The sequence below is a fragment of the Chlorocebus sabaeus genome, chromosome 1 (genome assembly GCF_047675955.1).
Source record: "Chlorocebus sabaeus isolate Y175 chromosome 1, mChlSab1.0.hap1, whole genome shotgun sequence".
Lineage (NCBI taxonomy): Eukaryota > Metazoa > Chordata > Mammalia > Primates > Cercopithecidae > Chlorocebus > Chlorocebus sabaeus.
This window is the reverse complement of record NC_132904.1, coordinates 47,960,512-47,979,787: the sequence shown is the minus strand read 5'-3', so window position 1 is coordinate 47,979,787 and position 19,276 is coordinate 47,960,512. Positions and strand designations below refer to the sequence as shown.

The window sequence follows — 19,276 nt, the reverse complement described above, 5'->3', positions numbered from 1 at the left end:
GAGGAGGAGATGAATTTGATAGATATACAAAGAACAAAATTGAAAGGAGAGAGAAAAAAGGCAGCTCTTTCTTGGTGTCTTCTCATTCTATAATAATACACATGCTGATGCAAACTTGAGAATATAACCCTTAAAAAAGCAAGGATTTTGTCCTATTCATTGCTATATCTAGCATTTATTATACTACCCAATAGACAATCAGAGCGTGCAACAGTTTATAAAATAGAACTACATAAGTGAAAAACTATGCCTCTTGGCATGTCTTCAGAATCTAGAGCAGGGACCTGAACATTTTTTATGGCACGGACACTTTCAACAGTTTGATAAATACTATGAACCTTTTCCAGACTGTTAAGCATGCAAAATAAGGGAAATCTATTATATTGAAATATAGTTCTTAAAATATTTTTTAAATGTGTGGTCTAGTGATGCAGGTGTTTGTTTACTAACGTACTGCATAATGGATCTGGTGGCAGATGTAATAATTATTGTGATTTTAAAATGGTGATGAGCATAAATGATATTTCAAGATACCTGCAACAGCTGTAATGTGTTATGAAGATATCTATAGTTTCTATTGGTGACCAAGTCACAGGTACTGCTGATACACATTGTGACCTGCTTTCTTAATTGAAAAAAATGTTACCCTTCAGCTAAAGGTTAAAAAGTAGGCCAGGTACAGTGGATACTCTGAATTATCTCCGACAAGGTACCCTAGCACCAGTCTGAGAACTTCAGCTCTATATACAGAGAAGGACCAACATCAAAGGCAGGTATCAAGACCAGGCACAAAACACTGTGTATTCCTTGGTTTGCCCAAGAATATGGACCCTGAGCGGCATGCCCCCAGGGCCTACCCTCTGGCCCCTAAAAGAAGGATGCTGCAACCCAAATGCAAAGGTAACTCTTTCAGACTCACGACATCATTGCCCTTTCTGGAGAACCATCTAAACACCACCACCAAATCTGTCTGTAGTAGCTTTTCTCTGCTCTCAGATCCTGAGGACCTCAAAGACCTCTCCCAAACACATGATGCCTTCTGTCTCCCAGACAAAAGATTTAGGGAACACTCTCAGTAAAGTCTTTCTAAGAAAAATGTTGAGAAAAGAAAAGAAATCTAAGACAGATTAAAGATGTTTGCCTAGAATCTACTTTCACACCTCCAATGAAGTGTTAAGATAAAAAATATATATATAGTTATGATATGTTACTTTAAGGATATGCCAAATGTTGTTCCCAAAACATCATATGCAACATCACTATCCCAATTGTTTGCCCAACTGGGCAGTGCTCAACTCTAGAAAGGAGGGTTTTCTAAGGAAGATTTTTCAGGCTGTAAAGGATGAATCAGAAAGCCACTGAACAAAATGTTTTCAGAGCCAGGAATAAGTTTCTAAAATGATACAATAAATGTCAATTCAAACCACCTTCTACCTCCTGTGATGTCTGTGCAGCAAGTGACCAAGATAAGACATGGAAGAAAAGCTAGGAAGAAGAGAAAATAATACAAAGTGGGAGCCCTATAAGAAAACTGAAAGAGAAGAGAATTCAAGGCCAAGTCTGCCTCTGTCATCTTCCAGCTTTGTGACTTTGGGCAAGTTTCTTAAGCTCTCATATCCTTCCCTCACCATGAGCATTAAACGAGGTCACATGTATAAAAGTACTTCCCAAATCATGTTTTAAAGATATAAGGCAACAGTATTCCACGCATGAACGTGACACAGAGCAGTATCCCAGGATCACCAATCATAGCAATTCTGGAGTGACACTCAGTAGCGTCACTCGAGGGAAAGAGAAGAACAACTCAAACCTGTTGATGAGTAAAGCCACAGCATCAGCTCAGTTCTGTGCCTCCTTAGGAAGGAAAGGTAGAAGGAAGATGAGACTGACTTTCCAACCACCAGCACCACCATGGCTCCAGATCAAGGTGTTGATGGAGACTCTGACTTTGTAAGCCCCTCACAGATGAAGGACCAGCTGCAGACCAACACTTTCCTTTAACCCTTCCAGAGAATGACAGGCATCTTACCTTGAACTTTCCCATGATCCTTCATCTATAGCTGGAAAGCATGACTTCTGTTCAATCTGTTTTACTACCCACTGTCTAGTATTCATCTTGTGCCCCCAACATGGAAATGACCAAGCAACAAGTATAGTGGGAGCAGGAGCCCCTACTCCAGCTTGAAGTGTATGACACTGCCTCTTATCTTAAGCAGCCAAGAGAGGGCTGTGCCCTGTGGCAACTGGCACCAAGGGCTGCTTGCTTCAGTGCTCTCTAGGATGTCCACTCTGCCTAGGACACCAATTGCCAGTAAAGTGGATCTTCAATCCACCCCACCCTTACCTTCCCTGGGGGACCCAAGATCTTAACACCTGCAGTGAAGGAAATCCATGGAGGCCACCAACAGAGAAGACCTCAGGACTCCCTATGTTTGAGCCTAAACACACCTTCCAAGAGCCTCCACACCTGATAGGTGCTACAGGGCGAAACTGCCATTAATTATCATGGCCTCACTCAGCCCAAATGGTACAGACACAGAACAAGTAGGAAAGGGGTTTTACTGGTAAAGGGGATCTGCCTGGAAATCTTCTATGATCCAGAAGATAAACCAAATTTCATTCTAATTGCTTTTCAACAAGATAAACAAAGTGGACAAAGCTGACAGCCTCTTCAACACACAGGCCTCTAACCTTCAATGTGAGTTTTCATAATATAATGGATACAAACCCATTATGAGGGGTCACCAGTTGCACGAAATGGCTGGATGGTAGGCTGGCTGAGTACGGTGATAAGATGGCTCAAGAAGGGCTTCGATAGGCAACCACAAGACTGGCAGTGACAGGAAGGAGTGGTCTGAATACTTGAACATGGCTTGGCAACTTCAAAACTTAGAGTCAAATGACAGTACTGGTCATGTGATATTATTCTTGTTTAAATAACTTACAACTTTGTTAACCTGAATCTGACACTCTTTAGCTTCTTAGCTTCTTCCCCCTCCTGACAAAAGCAACTGCTTTTATGAAAGCATTTTGAGAACAGTTTCTTTAGACAGAATGGCTGCATTAGAGGTGTAGGGGCAGTACCTTAAAGGAGTATTTGCGGCTTATGCGATCCTCAGGGGCCACAGGCGAGATCACGTAGCTGGGCAAGGGGATGCTCCCGAGGACTGCTTCTTCTCGGCTATCTTTGAATGGAAAAACGCATCAGAACAACCTTCTGGGCAGCTTCCCTGGGCTCATCCGTTCCACTGCTTCCAGAACTTCAGCCAAGTTGTTTCCTCCCCTTGTAATGTCCATCCTCCCCTGACCCACACACAGGCAAAGCTCTATCCATTCTTTTTTTTTTTTTTTTTTTTTTTTTTTGAGATGGAGTCTTGCTCTTGTTGCCCAAGCTGGAGTGCAAGGGCACGATCTCAGTTCACTGCAACCTCTGCCTCCTGGGTTCAAGTGATTCTCCTGCCTCAGCCTCCCAAGTAGCTGGGATTACAGGTGCCCCCCACCATGCCCGTCTAATTTTTGTATTTTTAGTGGAGACGGTTTCACCATGTTGGCCAGGCTGGTCTCGAAGGCCTGACCTCAGGTGATCCACCTGCTTGGCCTCCCAAAGTGCTGGGATTACAGGCATGAGCCATAGCGCCCGGCCAGCCCTACCCATTCTTAAAAGCCTATCTCCTCTCTCTCTTCTAAGAAGCCTCCTCAGATTCTCCCATGATGGAATTCACTTCTCAGTCCCCCTGAACTGCTTTGAAAGCACCAATAGCAGTCTAGCCTTATCTTAAAAGTAAGCTCTTTCTCCACATTTTGAGACCTCCCTCTTAACAACACGTAGTCCCTAACTTTATGTTCTGGGGCTCCATAGAAGCTCAGATGGCCAATTCAATTCACCAGTTGCCCATCCAACGTCCAATAAATCCAGATGACAGGTTACAAAATACAATCAATGATCCACACTTCTCATTTCTCCAGAGTACCTCAAAGGTGGACCTATGTCCCAAATGGGACAGAAACGGAAATGACTCTGAATCTTGAGACCCTTAGTAGCAGGCAAACTGGATTCTATTTACTTTAACCCAACAGACTGAACTTCCTGTGTCAGGACTGGTAAAACTGAAGTCACCAACCATCCACATATGTAAAACTAAACACTTTGGCAGGGTAATAAGCTACTTGTTAGCTCACCTTTATAGTAAAATAAGCAGTAATCAGCAAGCACAAACCACCTCCTTTTCCACAGCCTCATCCCAGAACTGTCCTGCAAAGCAAAGAAAACTAGTCAGGGTCATATCTGGGCATACTGTTGTCCCTTTCCAAAAATGCACAACCTGATTCCAGAACCAAATATTTGCCCATATTCACTCTTTCTTTTAATAAATAAAAACCATTTTATTGAATAACCATTCTTTGAATAGGACATTAGAACTTAGATTAAATAATGGTTTATCCTAAGGAAGCAGGGTTTTTATTTTTGTCTCCTAGAAACAAATTAATGTATAATATTATAAGCCACTTTCTTCTAGAAAGTAAATTAAGAAAGGAATCAGTTCTTAACAAAAAGGTTTTTGTTTGTTTATTATTTAGGTGGCTACACTATCAAATACCTCCATTTATGCTGACTGGAAAACTGAATTTACATTGAACTATTAAAAAGAGTTTAAGTTACCTAATGAATTAAGTGAGGCAAAGTTCTCATTAGACTATGCTCAGTTCTGTGCCATATAGGATGTATTCTGCTGTTGTGTTTTCCTTCCATTCAATATAAAAGGATTTGGATTCTCTTTGCTATCAAATTGTCTCATAAGAAAAATCTGTCTTTACTCATCTGAAATGTAAATGTTTGTATTTATCAATAATGTTTTAAATTATTGTGAATTTTTTTTTAAAAACATGGCAAAGGCAGAAAAACAGAATGTTTTAGGGTGAGTGTTCTCTCAAACCTAGGAAAACCTCAGAGGATCTTTTAGTTTTAGAGATGGCTGTTCACATCTGTAATCCCAGTGTTTTGAGAGGCTGAGGCAGGAATTGCCTAGGAATTCAAGACCAGCCTGGGCAACATAGTGATACCCCATCTGTACAAAAATTTTTTTTTAATTAAAAAAATAGAGATGGCCGTTAAATTGTCTTCCTTCTGCAGAAGTTTTTGAAAAAAAGCTTGAAAAAAATCTAACAATTTCTAAACTGAAATACAACATGAGGATTTTTCCTCCTCTACTTACTAAAATGCTAAAAGCAAATTTAACTTGATGATTTCAACTGTTTATCAGTTTTATCTTCTGCAAATCAAGAGATGATTCCTAAGGTCTTGGCACATGATATTTGCTTTGTCTGGAGACCTCTTATCTATGCTTCCATGCCTGGTTCAAATATCACTTCCTCCAGGAAGCCTTTCTGGACAACCCCCAGTATAGCCACTGTCTGTTGTGTGTCCACAGCACACAGATCCCTTTGGTTACAGTACAGCCAAAGGGCCTGGGCTAGGTGTTGGGAATTATTTGCAAATACTTCCCTCTCTCTCCATATGTCAAAGGAGCATCCTTTGTTTAACGGGGACAGGGATGCAAACGGAAGTCAGAGGGTTAAATGACTCAAGTGAGAAAAAGACATGGGCAAATGTAAGAAAAGAGGCAAGACAGGACTGTGAGGGGCAAGTGGGAGCAAGAGAGGGTGGTACCAGGAGTGTCCAACAGAAGAGGCAGGGAGCTGTTGCAGCTGCCATAGGGCCAGAGTTGCAGAGGAAGATTTTAAGGGGACTTTTGGGATTTCTCCTGTGTGCTATGCAATGTAATGCCCTCCTCTGTCTTCCCACAAAGCTTCACCAAAACTTACATTGCAGCTCTGACATTTTTGGATGCTATGCTAGGTGCGAGACGGGGCTGAGTGACAATGTGACAAGTGAGAGATATGCTATCTGCTTCTCCTGGTAGCTGATGAGTTCTTCAAGGGCAGGAACCACGTTACTTTCTCTTGATACTTGCTCTTAGCAGCTTAGGACACAGCAGGCACTTTGTAGAATAGATGAATGAATGACCGGCAAGGAGAGAAGAAAAGCAAAAGAGACAGGGTCTCTAGCTCTGGGAACTCGCAACCCAGCCATGAACAGAGGACCCCAGGCAGGTCAACTGGCAGTAGGGATTCCAATGAAGAATGACCTCAGCCCACAGAGCCGACAAGACTTCCTGACTGAATGCATGTGGGGGAAGGAGGATCTGGTGATAGTGCTGAGGTTTCCAACCTGAGTGCCTGGGAGAATGGTGGTAACATTACTAAGACCTGGAGAAAGCAGTCCTGGGGAAATGGCAAGCCAGGGTGGTGAGGAGATAATGAGCTGAATTTGGCTGAATTGGAATTTGAGATGCTAGGTGGATACGTAAGCTAGACAAGGGGGAGAGGAAAAGATGAAAATTTTCAGCCAAATAATAACAAAGAATCTTTGACATCAGGAAGGCCAGGGCAAGTAGAGGACTGGCAGGAAGGCTGGATTCAGGCTGACCACCCACACTGTGGCCTGGACCCCAGGGCAGCCAATAGCACCAGGGGCCAAAGTGGTCAAGTGGGTTTTGGGAGAGAAGCTGTAACCATTGAGCAGACAGTTCACTCATAAGAACAAACAGCAAATAATGCAGTGCAGCAGGTAGAATCCAGCTGCCTCAGACAAACTCAGTAACAGAAAGCTTATGTGCCCGTCCCTAGCTTCCTGGGGACTGGGAAAGGAGAGAACTCAGTCAGAGCCATTTCCTCCACAATTCTCACTCCTCGGCATCCTCACCTGCTTGTGCAGCCAGCCCCTCACCACCACGGGAACATTGGGGTTCCTCCGAATGGCCTGGTCTCTCTTCCCAAAGCTGTGGACTTTATTGCTGGACTTTATGATCTACGAAAAAGCAGACTGAATTTTAGCAGCAGGGAATTTAAGGTGGCATAAAAAAGCACTTGTATGTTAGGAGGACTGTCGGCTCTCTCTGCCTCACTCTAAACGGCAGCACCCTTTGATCAAATGAACAGCCAGGAGACAGGGAATGGGCGTGCACATGGCCACAGCATTCTAATTAAAAGGCAAGCCCAAGACCTGGCAAACCTCCCAGCTGGGTCACAGAAAAAAAAATTAAAAGGAATTTTTCAATCAACTTTCAGCAGCAGTTGTTGGCTATAATATGTTCCGTGGTTTTCTGAAGCAAAGCTAATTTTTGGTCACAGTTTTTTGCCAATTTCCAGATATTTACCCTTCCTATCTGGGTTCATCCCTTGGCACTCTCCTCCTCTCCTCAATGCTGGTTCTTTTCCCTGATCCTTAGTGTTTCTACACCTGGAGCACAAAAACTTCTGGGTCCTTCCCAAGGGCACCCTTTCTCAGGGCCTCATGTCACCAAATCTCTCCAGGCTCTCCTTAACACACAGCTACATGTAAACAGAAACGAGGCCCTCCCAACCACACGAGGAAAGTGAAGAACATGCTCAAGGACCTAGACACCGGTGCTGGATCCGTCAGCAATCACCTGTTTCGTTGCCCAAGGGACATACCCCTCTTGGCCTCAATTTCCTAATCTGTCATTCGGGGAGAACACTTCTATGGGTCTCTCTCACAAAACTATAGTGAAGATCAAATAGACTGCTGGTTACAAAGGGGCTTGGCAAAATATAAAAGAGGGGAAGGAAGGAACAAGGGGCCAGGAGCTCACCTTGGGTCCAGGCTTGGCCTCCAGGGTGGAGGCGGTCCCAGCCGTGGATGTTTCACTGACCATGCTGGACGGTCTTTGGTTTCTCTCTTGCTTCGACATATGTGGATTTGGCCTGTGGGAAGACAGGGGATTCCAGTGAGTAAGAGCCGAGCTGCAGAGTAGGAAGTGCAGTAAGATCAGCTTCAGGTGGGAATTGTTGCTGGGCCTTAGAACAACCCAACACTGATTGTTTGGAGGCTGCCTGACTCCAGACTGCAGCCAGAGGGCTGCGATGTCCAGCCTGCCCGTATGTTTCAGGGAATCAAGAGGATGACAGACAAGCACATCTCCACAGCCTGACACCCCAACAAAGGAGGAAAGACTGTCATCCCTGCTGTTGTCTGGAAGTCCCCACACTCACTCTCTTAATCAGGTGTCTGTGACAACTGCCCCATCTGATGGGCATGCACAGATGTGCCACTCTTCTCAGCACGCAGGAGCAATCCATGCCCTCACACACACCTCCATTTCCCTGGCTCCCAAAAGAAGCTGTTTATAATTAGTAACAAGAAATCACTTGGCGCACACAACCACACCCCCAGATACACACAGAGAATCCCTTACATAAATGCCAGTGGGGCTTGTCTCCCAAAATAGACTAACTCAACAAAGAGTCCTATTCTGGGAACACTCCATTTGCCCCAAAATAGAGCTATCAGAGATATTAACCCATCGTGCTATGCCTGGAGAGCAGGAAGAAATGAAATAAGCCTTGGGCCCCCAGTAAGAATCTCTGGGGCTTCCCCATTAGCATCCCAGACACATGGAACTTCCCACCAAGAAGCTGCCCTGGGATGGCCAACTCTCTGGGAGCATCTTAGTGTGACACTCAAGAGCCACTGAAGAGTCCTCCTCACCTGCCTCCGCAGATACCCAGCATTTGCCAGTCTTTCAAGGCAGTGGTGACAAATCCCTCCACACAAATCCAGTACCTATTCCTGGACAGCTGGATGCCTGATGCCAAGACCCTGCTAAGTCCAGGATCAGCAAGCCTTCCTCAAAGTGGAAGTCTCCACGTTCTGTCCACTGCTCCAATAGGCAACAGAATCCAGGTCATTGGAGACGAGGCAGACCACAGAAAACTGAGGCTCTTTGCCTGAAGAGTGGAAAAAATCTGCTTTGGAGGCCTGGGCAAGGACCCTGAGGAGATGGAGCTAGAGGATCCAGGCAGGACGCAACTGACGAAGCAGCATTCAGAAAGTCCTTCACACGAACACTTTTAGAGTGCTGCAATGAGGAATCATCCTAGTTTCCACCATGGAAATATACTGTTTTCTTTGAAGACCCTGCTGCCCAAAAGATAAGTGATCCTTTTTGTGCCCTGAGACAGAGCCCAATATCCTACACCACAAGGGAAGTTCTCTGCAGAAGTGGCCGTGACTACTGCACTTCCCAAGCAATGCCAGCAGCAGGACCACTGTAGCAGACACCAGCTTCCCAAAGGGCTGGGCCCTGTGGGATGCTTGGCAGCTGGAGACGCAAGTCCTACCAGGCAGAAAGAGCACTGGCTCCTTATCAGTTCAGACACTCACTCCAGATTCCACGCCCCCGGCCTCCAACCCAGCCAGACTTTTGTTGCTGCTCCCCACTCAGAGGGAGAATGTCACATTTGCTGTTGGCAGAGGCTGTATGCAACAAGATAATTGCTGATCAGGGGCAGGAAGGGGGCCCAAAAGGCTGCCTTGTCCACCCCCTTTCTCCAGACAGAACTATGTCCAAAACATCCTGGAACCTGGTCTTGCCTGACTCTTCAGACTTCTGGAGGGTCAGACAAGGAAAAAGAGCTCTCAGGTTGCTTCAGTTATGGCAGCTGTACCTCTAAGTTAAAATTCAGGATACAAGATCCAACGATAAAAAAGATTTCTTTGAAAAAAAATTTTTTTTTTTTTGAGATGGAGTTTTGCTCTGTTGCCCAGGCTGGAGCACAGTGGCATGATCTCGGCTCACTGTAACTTCTGCCTCCTGGGTTCAAGTGATTCTCCTCCCTCAGCCTCCCAAGTAGCTAGTATTACAGGCACTTGCCACCAAGCCCACCTAATTTTTGTATTTTTAGTAGAGATGGGGTTTCACCATGTTGGCCAGGCTGGTCTCAAACTCCTAACCTCAGGTGATCCACCTGCCTTGGCCTCCCAAAGTGCTGGGATTACAGGTGTGAGCCACAGCACCTGGCGTGTTTGGGATTTTATCAAATGTAATTTGTTCCCACTTAAGACATTATAGGCTCATTACAGAGTATTTGAGAAATATAAGAAAAAACTGAAAAAAAAAAAAGAAAAAACGGAGAGAAAAACATCACCCATAGTCCAGCTACTGAAAGGAAAACCATTTGTAACACTTGGTATAGTTACATTCATCCTTTTTATATGCCTGGGTTTTCTGCAGGGGAAGGGGGTGGAAAAAGGGTGGTTTTTTGTTTACATATAATCAAAATTATATATGTGACTTTACATCTTTATTTTTTAAACTTATTGTAATGTAAATACTTTCTCCATTAGTTTAAGACAGTTCAATGTCATTTGAAATAACTGCATCATATTCCATCAACTAGATGTGCCATTCCACCTCAGTAGGACAAAGAAAAGATCATCTGGATTTGTGACTGGTCAGGAAATCCAGGACAAATAGCTACTTTTGCCATTTTTACACCTTACAATCTTCAACAATTTTTTTTTTTTTTTTAAGACGGAGTTTCGCTCTTGTTACGCAGGCTGGAGTGCAACAGTGCAATCTTGGCTCACTGCAACCCCCGCCTGCCAGGTTCAAGTGATTCTCCTGCCTCAGCCTACCGAGTAGCTGGGATTACAGGCATGTGCCACCACACCTGGCTAATTTTGTACTTTTAGTAGAGAGGGGGTTTCACCACATTGGTCAGGCTGGTCTCTAACTCCTGACCTCAAGTGATCCACCTGCCTCAGCCTCCCAAAGTGCTGGGATTAGAGGTGTGAGCCACCACAGCCAGCCTAAAAAAATTTTTTTAAACCATCTCACCAGTGCAGTATAAAGAACCGTATAATCTTGACATTTAACTTGACACCCCCCAAACCCACATATTCTAACCCCACGTCTCCTCCCCACCCTAGCTTCTGGAATGCTAGCTGGCTAGGGAGCTACTCTCAGCCAGTAATATGGAAAGAAAGATGACTTCCCTGCAGCCTTGGTAAGTGAGGAAAGAGTGTACAACTCCCGCCTAGGGAGGCAGGTATGAACAGATTTTGGCTAGAGAATGACTGGTTATGGCCCCAACACTGGACATCAGTGAGGGGCAGTGATGGGCAAGGAGTGGGGAAAGAATAGGAAAACACACATGAAGACAGCTCGACTCCTCATGGTCTATACCGCTCAGCCACACTCATAGAAAACTTATTAGGAGACGTGACTAAAGTTCAAACTACATATGCCCCAGGGAAGGGACTGTGTTGTCTACAAACAGGGAGGATGTCTTTACCAAGGCCCCCCATGAGCAGTGACAGCTCCCAACTCAAGGCATAGACTCAATTCATACTTGGCATCCCTGACCTGGCTCTTTGAAAGGACAAGGCACACACAGCTACCCACTTGTCCAAGTAACAAGGTCAGCCTTCAGAGGATGTTTCTTTGAAGCTCTCAATGTAGAACATGATCTCTCAGGTTTTCTAAGGATGACTATGACTTTTGGAAATAACTAAAAGTTATCTGGAATTACAACTAGTTAAAAATATGGTGGTCATGCTTGGGGATACCATTTGGTATCCAAAAGCAGGGATATGAAAAAAGTTTCAAAAACAATTTTCTCACTTGGCTGAAAACCTGGCTCTGATGGAAACTTCTAGTGGTGGTTTACCGCAATGGGTAATGAGCAATGGGACATCAACAGTGCATGTGTATAGCCTCCCGAAGAGACAACACTGAAAGGAACATCCCTCACTTGGATGCGGGCATTCTCATACATTTGCTTCAGCCAGTTACATCCCACGGGCATGTTTCCCATTAAGAGCCTGGTGGGGCAGACAATGATTTGTCCTCAACTCCTCAGAATGAGTGTACTCTGCTGACAAGCCTCACCTAAGAACAGAGTCTCATCTAAAAACCGTCTCCTCTTCCCAGAGAAGAGCCTGTGCCCCCGAGCTGAGCAACCGTGAAAGGCATTCAGTTCCCAGCAGCCTGCCCTCAGGCACAGAGTCACAGAGACCCCTGGGAGAGGAGACCTAAAAACCTGCACATGCAGACTGCTGCTGTCCTCAAATAAAACCTATTAACTTAAAAGCCTGTTTGTCAGGTTTCTGTGTTATCGGAAATCCCAAAGTACAATGGGATGATTTGAACAAAGACTTCCCTCTCCCTGGTTTGGGCTACATGAATGCTGATTATTTTGCTGAAGGGATGTGGGCTGAAGATGAAAACAGTGAGCTAGAGTTTGAACCCAACCTCCTCCCATCTGAAATGAACAAAAGAACTTAGGACTAGACAAAATGAGTCTGGAGAAACCCAGTTGGAAAGTGACTTGATTTTCCTCTGAACTTCGTCAAGGATGTGTGCAGTGAGCCTGAGCAGGAAGACACTTTCTCTGTCCCTATCTATAAAAGGAGTGCTTCTGCTTCCTGCATATTCGGGACTAAATGCATACGACACTGACAGATGTAGTAAGAGAGGTTACAGATACAGAAGCTTTCTTTTTTCTGTTGGGTCTGAAATTAGGTGGGTTTTGTCAATGGGATTTGGTTAATGGGAGCCTCTCAATCAACAGTGTGAGCTGAAGCAGAAAGAAGGAATCAGAGCAAGATATCTATGATGCTGCAATAAGTGGTAACCAAGACAATGATCCCCACCTCTTCAGGACAGGTACACAGAGTCAAGCAAGCAGAGGGATTAGGCTGTACTTGTTGAGCACCTACTGCATGCATGCCAGGCACTTGGCCTGCATTATCTCACTTAACCCTGCCAAGTCAGTTTTAGTATCTCTATTTATAGAGGAGGAAACTAAGGCTCATAGAGACAAATAACTTATTTGAGATAGCAATTGGACTCCAAAACCTGGGCTTTGCCACAGAAAGACCCTATGGCAAGTCCCAAGGTCTGAGAGAAGCAGGCTTTTGCTCCTTTCAGCCCTAAGACCAACGCCCAGGGTCAAGGAAAACTGTGGTGGTAGAAAGAGTAAGAGCCCAGAAAACCTGGATCTCAGCCCAGTCCTGCAGCTTACTGACTCCTCCACAAGTCACATCAGTTCTCTGGACCTTGGTTTCCAGTTTCCAGAAACCACATCTCATCTCACAAAGTAGTTGTGTGGATTGAAATGACACTGAAAACCATAAAGCACCCATTATATACAAAGCATTATTTGGAACTGTTACCAGCGAAGACCCCAGAATTTAAATCCCAGCTACACTTTATTTCCAAGGCATATGTCTCCAGAAAGCTCAAGGTGCCAAACCATTAACTTCTAAACAACAGTCATCTCCTAATAAACATCCCAATAGCATTTTATAAATAAAAAAAAAATTGTTTAAAGCACAGTAATCCTGTGGCTAGAGGATTAGGTTCCCATTCTTTCCCCAGGAGAACAGTAATGCCAAGAATCATCAAGGACTAGGAGCAGTGGCTCCATGCCTATAAACCTAGCACTTCGGGAGGCTGAGGCAGGAGGATCACCTGAGGCCAGGAGTTCAAGACCAGTCTGGTCTTGCGACTGGTCTCTATTAAAATTAAACAAAAAAAAATCAGCTAGGCACAGTGGTTCATACCCATAATCTCAGGCCAAGGCAGGCGGATCGCTTGAGCTAAGGAGCTCAAGACCTGGGCAACATAATCAAGCCCCGTCTCTATGAAAAATTTAAAAATTAGCTGAGAGTGGTGGTGCACGCCTGTAGTCCCAGCTACTTGGGAGGCTGAGGCACAAGAACTGCTTGAACCTGGGAGGCAGAGGTTGTAGTGAGCCAAGATCACACCACTTCACTCCAGCCTTGGCACAGAGCGAGACTTGGTCTCATTCATTAAATAAATAAATAAGTCATCAACACTATGATGGGAGGTTAGAAAGTTATAAGGAAACAAATCTTTCACTGAGAACACCTTATTAAATGACAACTTTATCCCATTAATTCCTGGGAAAACTGGCCCCCAAAGTCATGCTCTGTCCTCAAGGAACCTACACACAGAGAGCTCAGCTAAAACTACTGATATAGAGGAAAAGTAAATGAGAAGAGGGCACGCTCACAAACACCAGCACATTTTTTTAGTAGCTTACACCCATCAGCTAAGAGTTGGGGGAAAGCAGTGCACAATGAAAACTAGGAAACAAAAGAAAGCTCTTGTCCCAAAGAGGCAGACACCTCCCTCCACACCCCCTCTTCTCAGAGAAAGAGACACACACAGACAGACCGCCAACGCTCACTGTAAACTCCCAACACCCTGGGGGAGGCTGTCTGACACGGGTTTTCATTCAGCAACTGTGGCTTCATTACTTAACTATGGCTTACTGTGTTCCTTCTCCTTCCCCCTCAAGTCCTTTCTTGAACACAGGCTGCAGTTCCTCACCCCACTCTACCCCAGGAGCTAGAAACCAGCCCAAACAGCAGTCCCTCACCTGGCATGAAAATAATCCCATAAGCACTGTGTGCCGCCATCCCCACCTCCCCATGCCTGTTCCCCAAATCGGAGTATTGCCCCGAACCTGGTACAAGTCCTTGTTCTGTTGTATGACCCTGGGCCAGTCTCTTCTAACCAGTGCCTCTGGTGAGCCCTCTTCTAGCCTATCTGCTCCTCCTAGCTTAACAAGCAGCTACTTCTCTCATTAGACAATGATATTTTTCATTGGAGATCTGAGCACATCCAAGACTAGGGGGAGGTAAAAGAAGAGGACAAGAAAGGAAGTCACAGGAAGAAACAAAATTACTACTTACAGGAAGCAGCTTCCCTTCCTCATACAGCAAAGCCACCACTGCAGCATTTTTGCCCAGCATAGACAGAGCCAAAGACATGGTTGCTGTGTGGCAATGACTGCATCCCCAATGCCAATGCCCTTCAAAACAGCAATACCAAAGGCCCAGCCAACACCCAGGTGTTTGAATGAACTAAAGGCCCCATCACCATCTCTTCCCCTACCTGTGACTGTCACAGACACTGTCTCCTAGTCCAGGGAAGAAAACTGAACAGTCAAGTTTCTGGATCTGCTTGCCAGGTGTTTCCATTTTTCCTCGTTCTTCTGCTACCATGGCAACCAAATACAACAGGCAAAGCTAGCCCAAGACTGCCAGCATCTAGAGACAAGGTGCTGGCTATATCAGCTGCAGACAGCAACGCATCAGCCTCACAGCCCAGGGCTCAGCAGATGAGCAACAGGACAGACTCCTGTGGGAGTTTAGGAGCAACTCCCCTCTCCAGTGCTCTAAATCTCATTGCCAGCTTTACTAACTTGTAGCTGCAAGAGGAACAGGAGACAGCCATCTCCTAGCAGCAAGTGATACCCCACCCCCAAACCCATAATCAGCACATGCCATAGAAGAGTCTCACCCTGCAACCTGCAAAATGAACCACCTTCAGCAAAGAGGTCAAAGATCTGGAAGATAATTCTTACCTTTGGAAACACAGTATCTTTTTTAAGTGCTATCCTCCAAACACCACTCACAACATTCCAGGAAATTCCAACTTGTGTTTCTTTTCCAAAAATCCAATGAGAAAACTGAAGGCTGCTCAAACCCCAATGGAAACAACAAGCTAACCCCCTGGGATGCTGGGAAAGGCAGGTCAAGCAAGGGCACCCTCCAGGTTTGGAACCTCCAAAGTGATCTTGCATACACTTACAGCTGGTGTCTCAGCACACAAACGGGCCCCTGAACTTCCTAAGTGCATACTCTCTTCTCCCAGCCTTAGGCCCCACCTCAACATCAAATGCTTGGCAGAGCCTGGGGATCGGTGTAGACAGCCTGCTGTCAGTCAGCTGCTAGCATCACTTCTCGGGAACGCTTCTCTCCTCTTCCCCGAGAGCTGCAGAGGTGTTTGTCAGTGGCTCCCAGGGCAGCCCAGCACTGAGGAGAAAACACTCCTGCACATGAGCACCAAACAACAAAACCACAGTCCTAGAAGTTCTGTGTCAAGGACTACCCCTTTAGGAGGGGCCCTGCTTGTGGCTCTTTTAGCCAGAAAGGGTCTGGCTTCAAGCTCACAATTCAAGAAGGTCACTGAGAATCAGGAAAGAGGCTTAGGAGAGGAGCAAAATGATCCAATCACTGGAAATTAGGCCCCAGGATAAAAGGTTTGAGAACATTTTCTGGAGAAAAGACTACCAAGGAGGCTTGGCATCTTTCAAACAAGTGCAGAGTTATTACAGATGAAATTTCATTGCTGCAAATACAATTACAATTAAAATCTTTCTGCAGCAGTAGCCTACTCAATCAGTACACTGAGTATGGACAAGGAAGAGGATTGTCCCCGGAAGACCTCTGAAATCAGAAGCAGTATAGCATAGTGTTTAGAAGCATGGCATCTAGGACCAGACTACCTGGATTCAAATCCTGACTCCACCACTTACTCTCTGTGTGACCTTTGGCAAGACTCTTAACCTCTCTGTGCCTTAGTATTCATGATAATAATGGTATCTTCCTCAGAGGATTGCTGTGAAAATTAAAAATATGTAAAGCACTTAGAAAAGTACCTAGTAATAGTAAGGGTGCTATGTGTTAGCTATAAAAGTAATAATAATACTAACAATACTATTAATATTATTCATTTTAAAAGCTCCCAACTCTTATTCTAGGAGGTAGAATACTTCATTTAATGTTAAAGAGGAAATTCTAGATCCTGAAACAAGGGATGCTATAAAGTGTCTGATATGGTTTGGCTGTGTCCCCACCCAAATCTCATCTTGAATTGTAGCTGCCATAACTCCCACATGTCATGGGAAGGACCCAGTGGAAAGTAATTGAATCATGGCAATGGGTTTTTCCCATGCTGTTCTTGGCTTTATAAAGGGGAGTTCCCCTGCACATGCTCTCTTGCCTGCAGCCATGTAAAATGTGATTTTGCTCCTCATTCGCCTTCCGCCATGATTGTGAGGCCTCTCCAGCCACGTGGAACTGTGCCAATTAAACCCAGTCTCAGATATGTCTTTATTAGCAACGTGAGAACAGACTAATACAGTCTTTCTCAGAAAATTATGGACTGGGTTGAAATTTGTCTGCCTATAGCTTTCACTCATTGATCTGACACCTGCCTTTGCCAGCCACATAATAAATGTACCCCACCTCCACTTGCTAGCCCTTCTCGAAGACTTTTACCACACCCTCAATCTTCTCTCCTGCAGATTAATCACAACAGGTCACAGGATAGGGGTTCTAGAGGTTCTATACCCTCGCCATAATGGTCCCGCTCCTCAGGGGAATATCAATTGCTCAACACCTCTCTTAAAATGCAGTATCTAGAACATGGTGTTTGGAGGTTGGCATGCCCTTGGTACTCCATCAATTCGTACTGAATGGATGAATGAAGTGGTTCACAAAAACCATGATATAACAGAACTATTCTCCCCTTTTCTCTATGCATTGTAATTTTATTAATATAGCCTGAGCTTGTATTAGCTCTCCCATGAGGCATTTTCACATACCTGCTGGCTTGGCGGGTAAAGGAGTGTCCCCTAGGGGAACGAGAATACAGAACCCATTGACTGATGCCTACGCCCCTCAGGGGGTATAATAAAAAACCAGTGGCATAACAGAAAAGGTCAAATGAGAAAATTAGCACTCTAGGCCAGGTGGGTGGCTCATGCCTGTAATCCCAGCACTTTGGGAGGCTGAGGCAGATGGACTGCTTGAGGCTAGAAGTTCAAGACCAACCTGGGCAACACAGTGAAACCCCACCTCTACTAAAAATACAAAAATTAGCTGGGTGTGGTGGTCACCCAGACACCACAGAGTTTTTTGAAACTTTGTCTGAAAAAAAAACAAGAGGGCAGAGCAGAGTCCATCAGGTGACCTATGATGGACATGAAGCAAACATGAGAAATCAGCCTTTGCTGTTTTAAATCATGGAGATTTTGTTTGTTGTTACTACGGCAGACCCTAGCCTACCTAGCCTGATTCTATATGACTGACACAGGAACAACAACACTCAGAGCTCATGTCCTCTGGCCCACAGCTCACAGCTTTCACATTATTTCTTTTCCTTATGCCTCTAACCTGTAAAATGAGAAACCATCATTTGGAGGGGCATACATGGGTTATTCCAAGCAGCTCAGGCAAGTCCTACCTGCCATCAGTGGGGAGATGTATCTGTTCACACCAATAATGCCCTAGGAGAAGTCACCATGGAGATGGGTTTAAAATTTTTTTTCTTTTATTCCCACAGAAGAAGAAACTCAAGATTATGTGACTGAAATCCACCTAAGATTGCCACTGCAGCCCAGAGAATGGATGGACACTTGGTGGGTGAAGTGGGAAGACACCTGGAGGTGAAGAGAAGAACTTGGGAGTAATTTAGAAGGGATGAAAAGAGCAAGTCGCCTAAATCAGTGGTTCTTAAACTTTTACCGCATCAGAATCACCTGGAAGGCCTGTGAAACCACAGATTGCTGGGCCCTACCTCTAAAGTCTCTGATTCATTAGGCCTGGGGTGGGGCCAAGAATTTGCAGTTCTAACACCTTCTCAGGTGATGCTGATTCAGAGACCACACTTTGAGAACCGCTGCTCCAGAAGAATTAGCTACAAGAAACTGGGGGGTGGAGGCTCTGGCAAGAGGAGTCAATGTGGTTACAGCTCTCCAGTTCTTGGCCTTAGTGGATTCTCTTTGGAGAAGAAAAAGAAAGGAGCCAGTTTTCCTTTTTCCACCCAAGACATTAGTCTGAAACATAACACACTACACAACAAAATTAAGCTCCTCTAAGGGAACAAAACAAGAATCTCATTCATTTGCATAATTTTTTAAAAACTGGTTCTGTGAGAAGAAATCATGCCGCACTCACCCTCCAGAGCTTCCCCAGGAGGTAAATCTAAGTGTATTTCATTTAGGAGGAAGCAATTTAGGTAACTGGTTGCAGCCCCTTTTTTAACCTTATCTACACACTCCCCTTCACAAACCTCCATTGCAAGTCAGCTTTCTTGCACTTTGACCCCACCAAGGCTGGTCATACTCTCCTCAGCTGTGAACGACACCTACACACATGCACGTGTACACACCTATCTTCCTGTATCTAAATCTTCCCTCTTCCTCCAGTTTAGGGCCAGAGGCTTCAAGAATATCTTTCCTCTCTTTCATTCCTATCACAGTCAATCAATCACCAAATCCTGTTCATTTTACTTCCCAAGTACCTCCAGAATCCATCCAGTGCTCCTCATTTTTCACTTTAACTCAACTCATATAGATCCCTCATGCTCTACCCTCCGTCCCCTCTAGGTTTTTGCCCAGGTTGTTCACCTTGACTAGACTGATCTCAATTTAAACCACATCCCCTTCCAGATGAGGAGGCCATCTGTGGTCCCTAAGCTAGGTTAGAGTCCCCTTTATCAATTCCCATTGAACCCTATGTTTCCTCTATCATGAACATTTATCACATTTGTGATCTCTTATTACCACAGCAGACCCTAGCCTATTCTGACTG

At 44.9% G+C, this 19,276-nt stretch overlaps 1 protein-coding gene across 8 annotated transcripts in view; it reads right to left on the bottom strand.

Moving 5' to 3' along the window:
- The window catches only part of PLEKHA7 (pleckstrin homology domain containing A7), a 231,690-nt gene that overhangs the window by 70,773 nt on the left and 141,641 nt on the right, over positions 1 to 19,276 (bottom strand). For all 8 annotated transcript variants that reach the window (XM_037997516.2, XM_037997519.2, XM_037997517.2 and 5 more), the window contains 4 exons: positions 7,674 to 7,785; positions 6,764 to 6,868; positions 4,180 to 4,252; positions 3,085 to 3,185 (listed from right to left, as the gene is read on the bottom strand). In XM_037997516.2, coding sequence (XP_037853444.2) covers positions 3,085 to 3,185; positions 4,180 to 4,252; positions 6,764 to 6,868; positions 7,674 to 7,785 — 391 coding nt within the window. The remainder of the gene's footprint in view (positions 1 to 3,084; positions 3,186 to 4,179; positions 4,253 to 6,763; positions 6,869 to 7,673; positions 7,786 to 19,276) is intronic.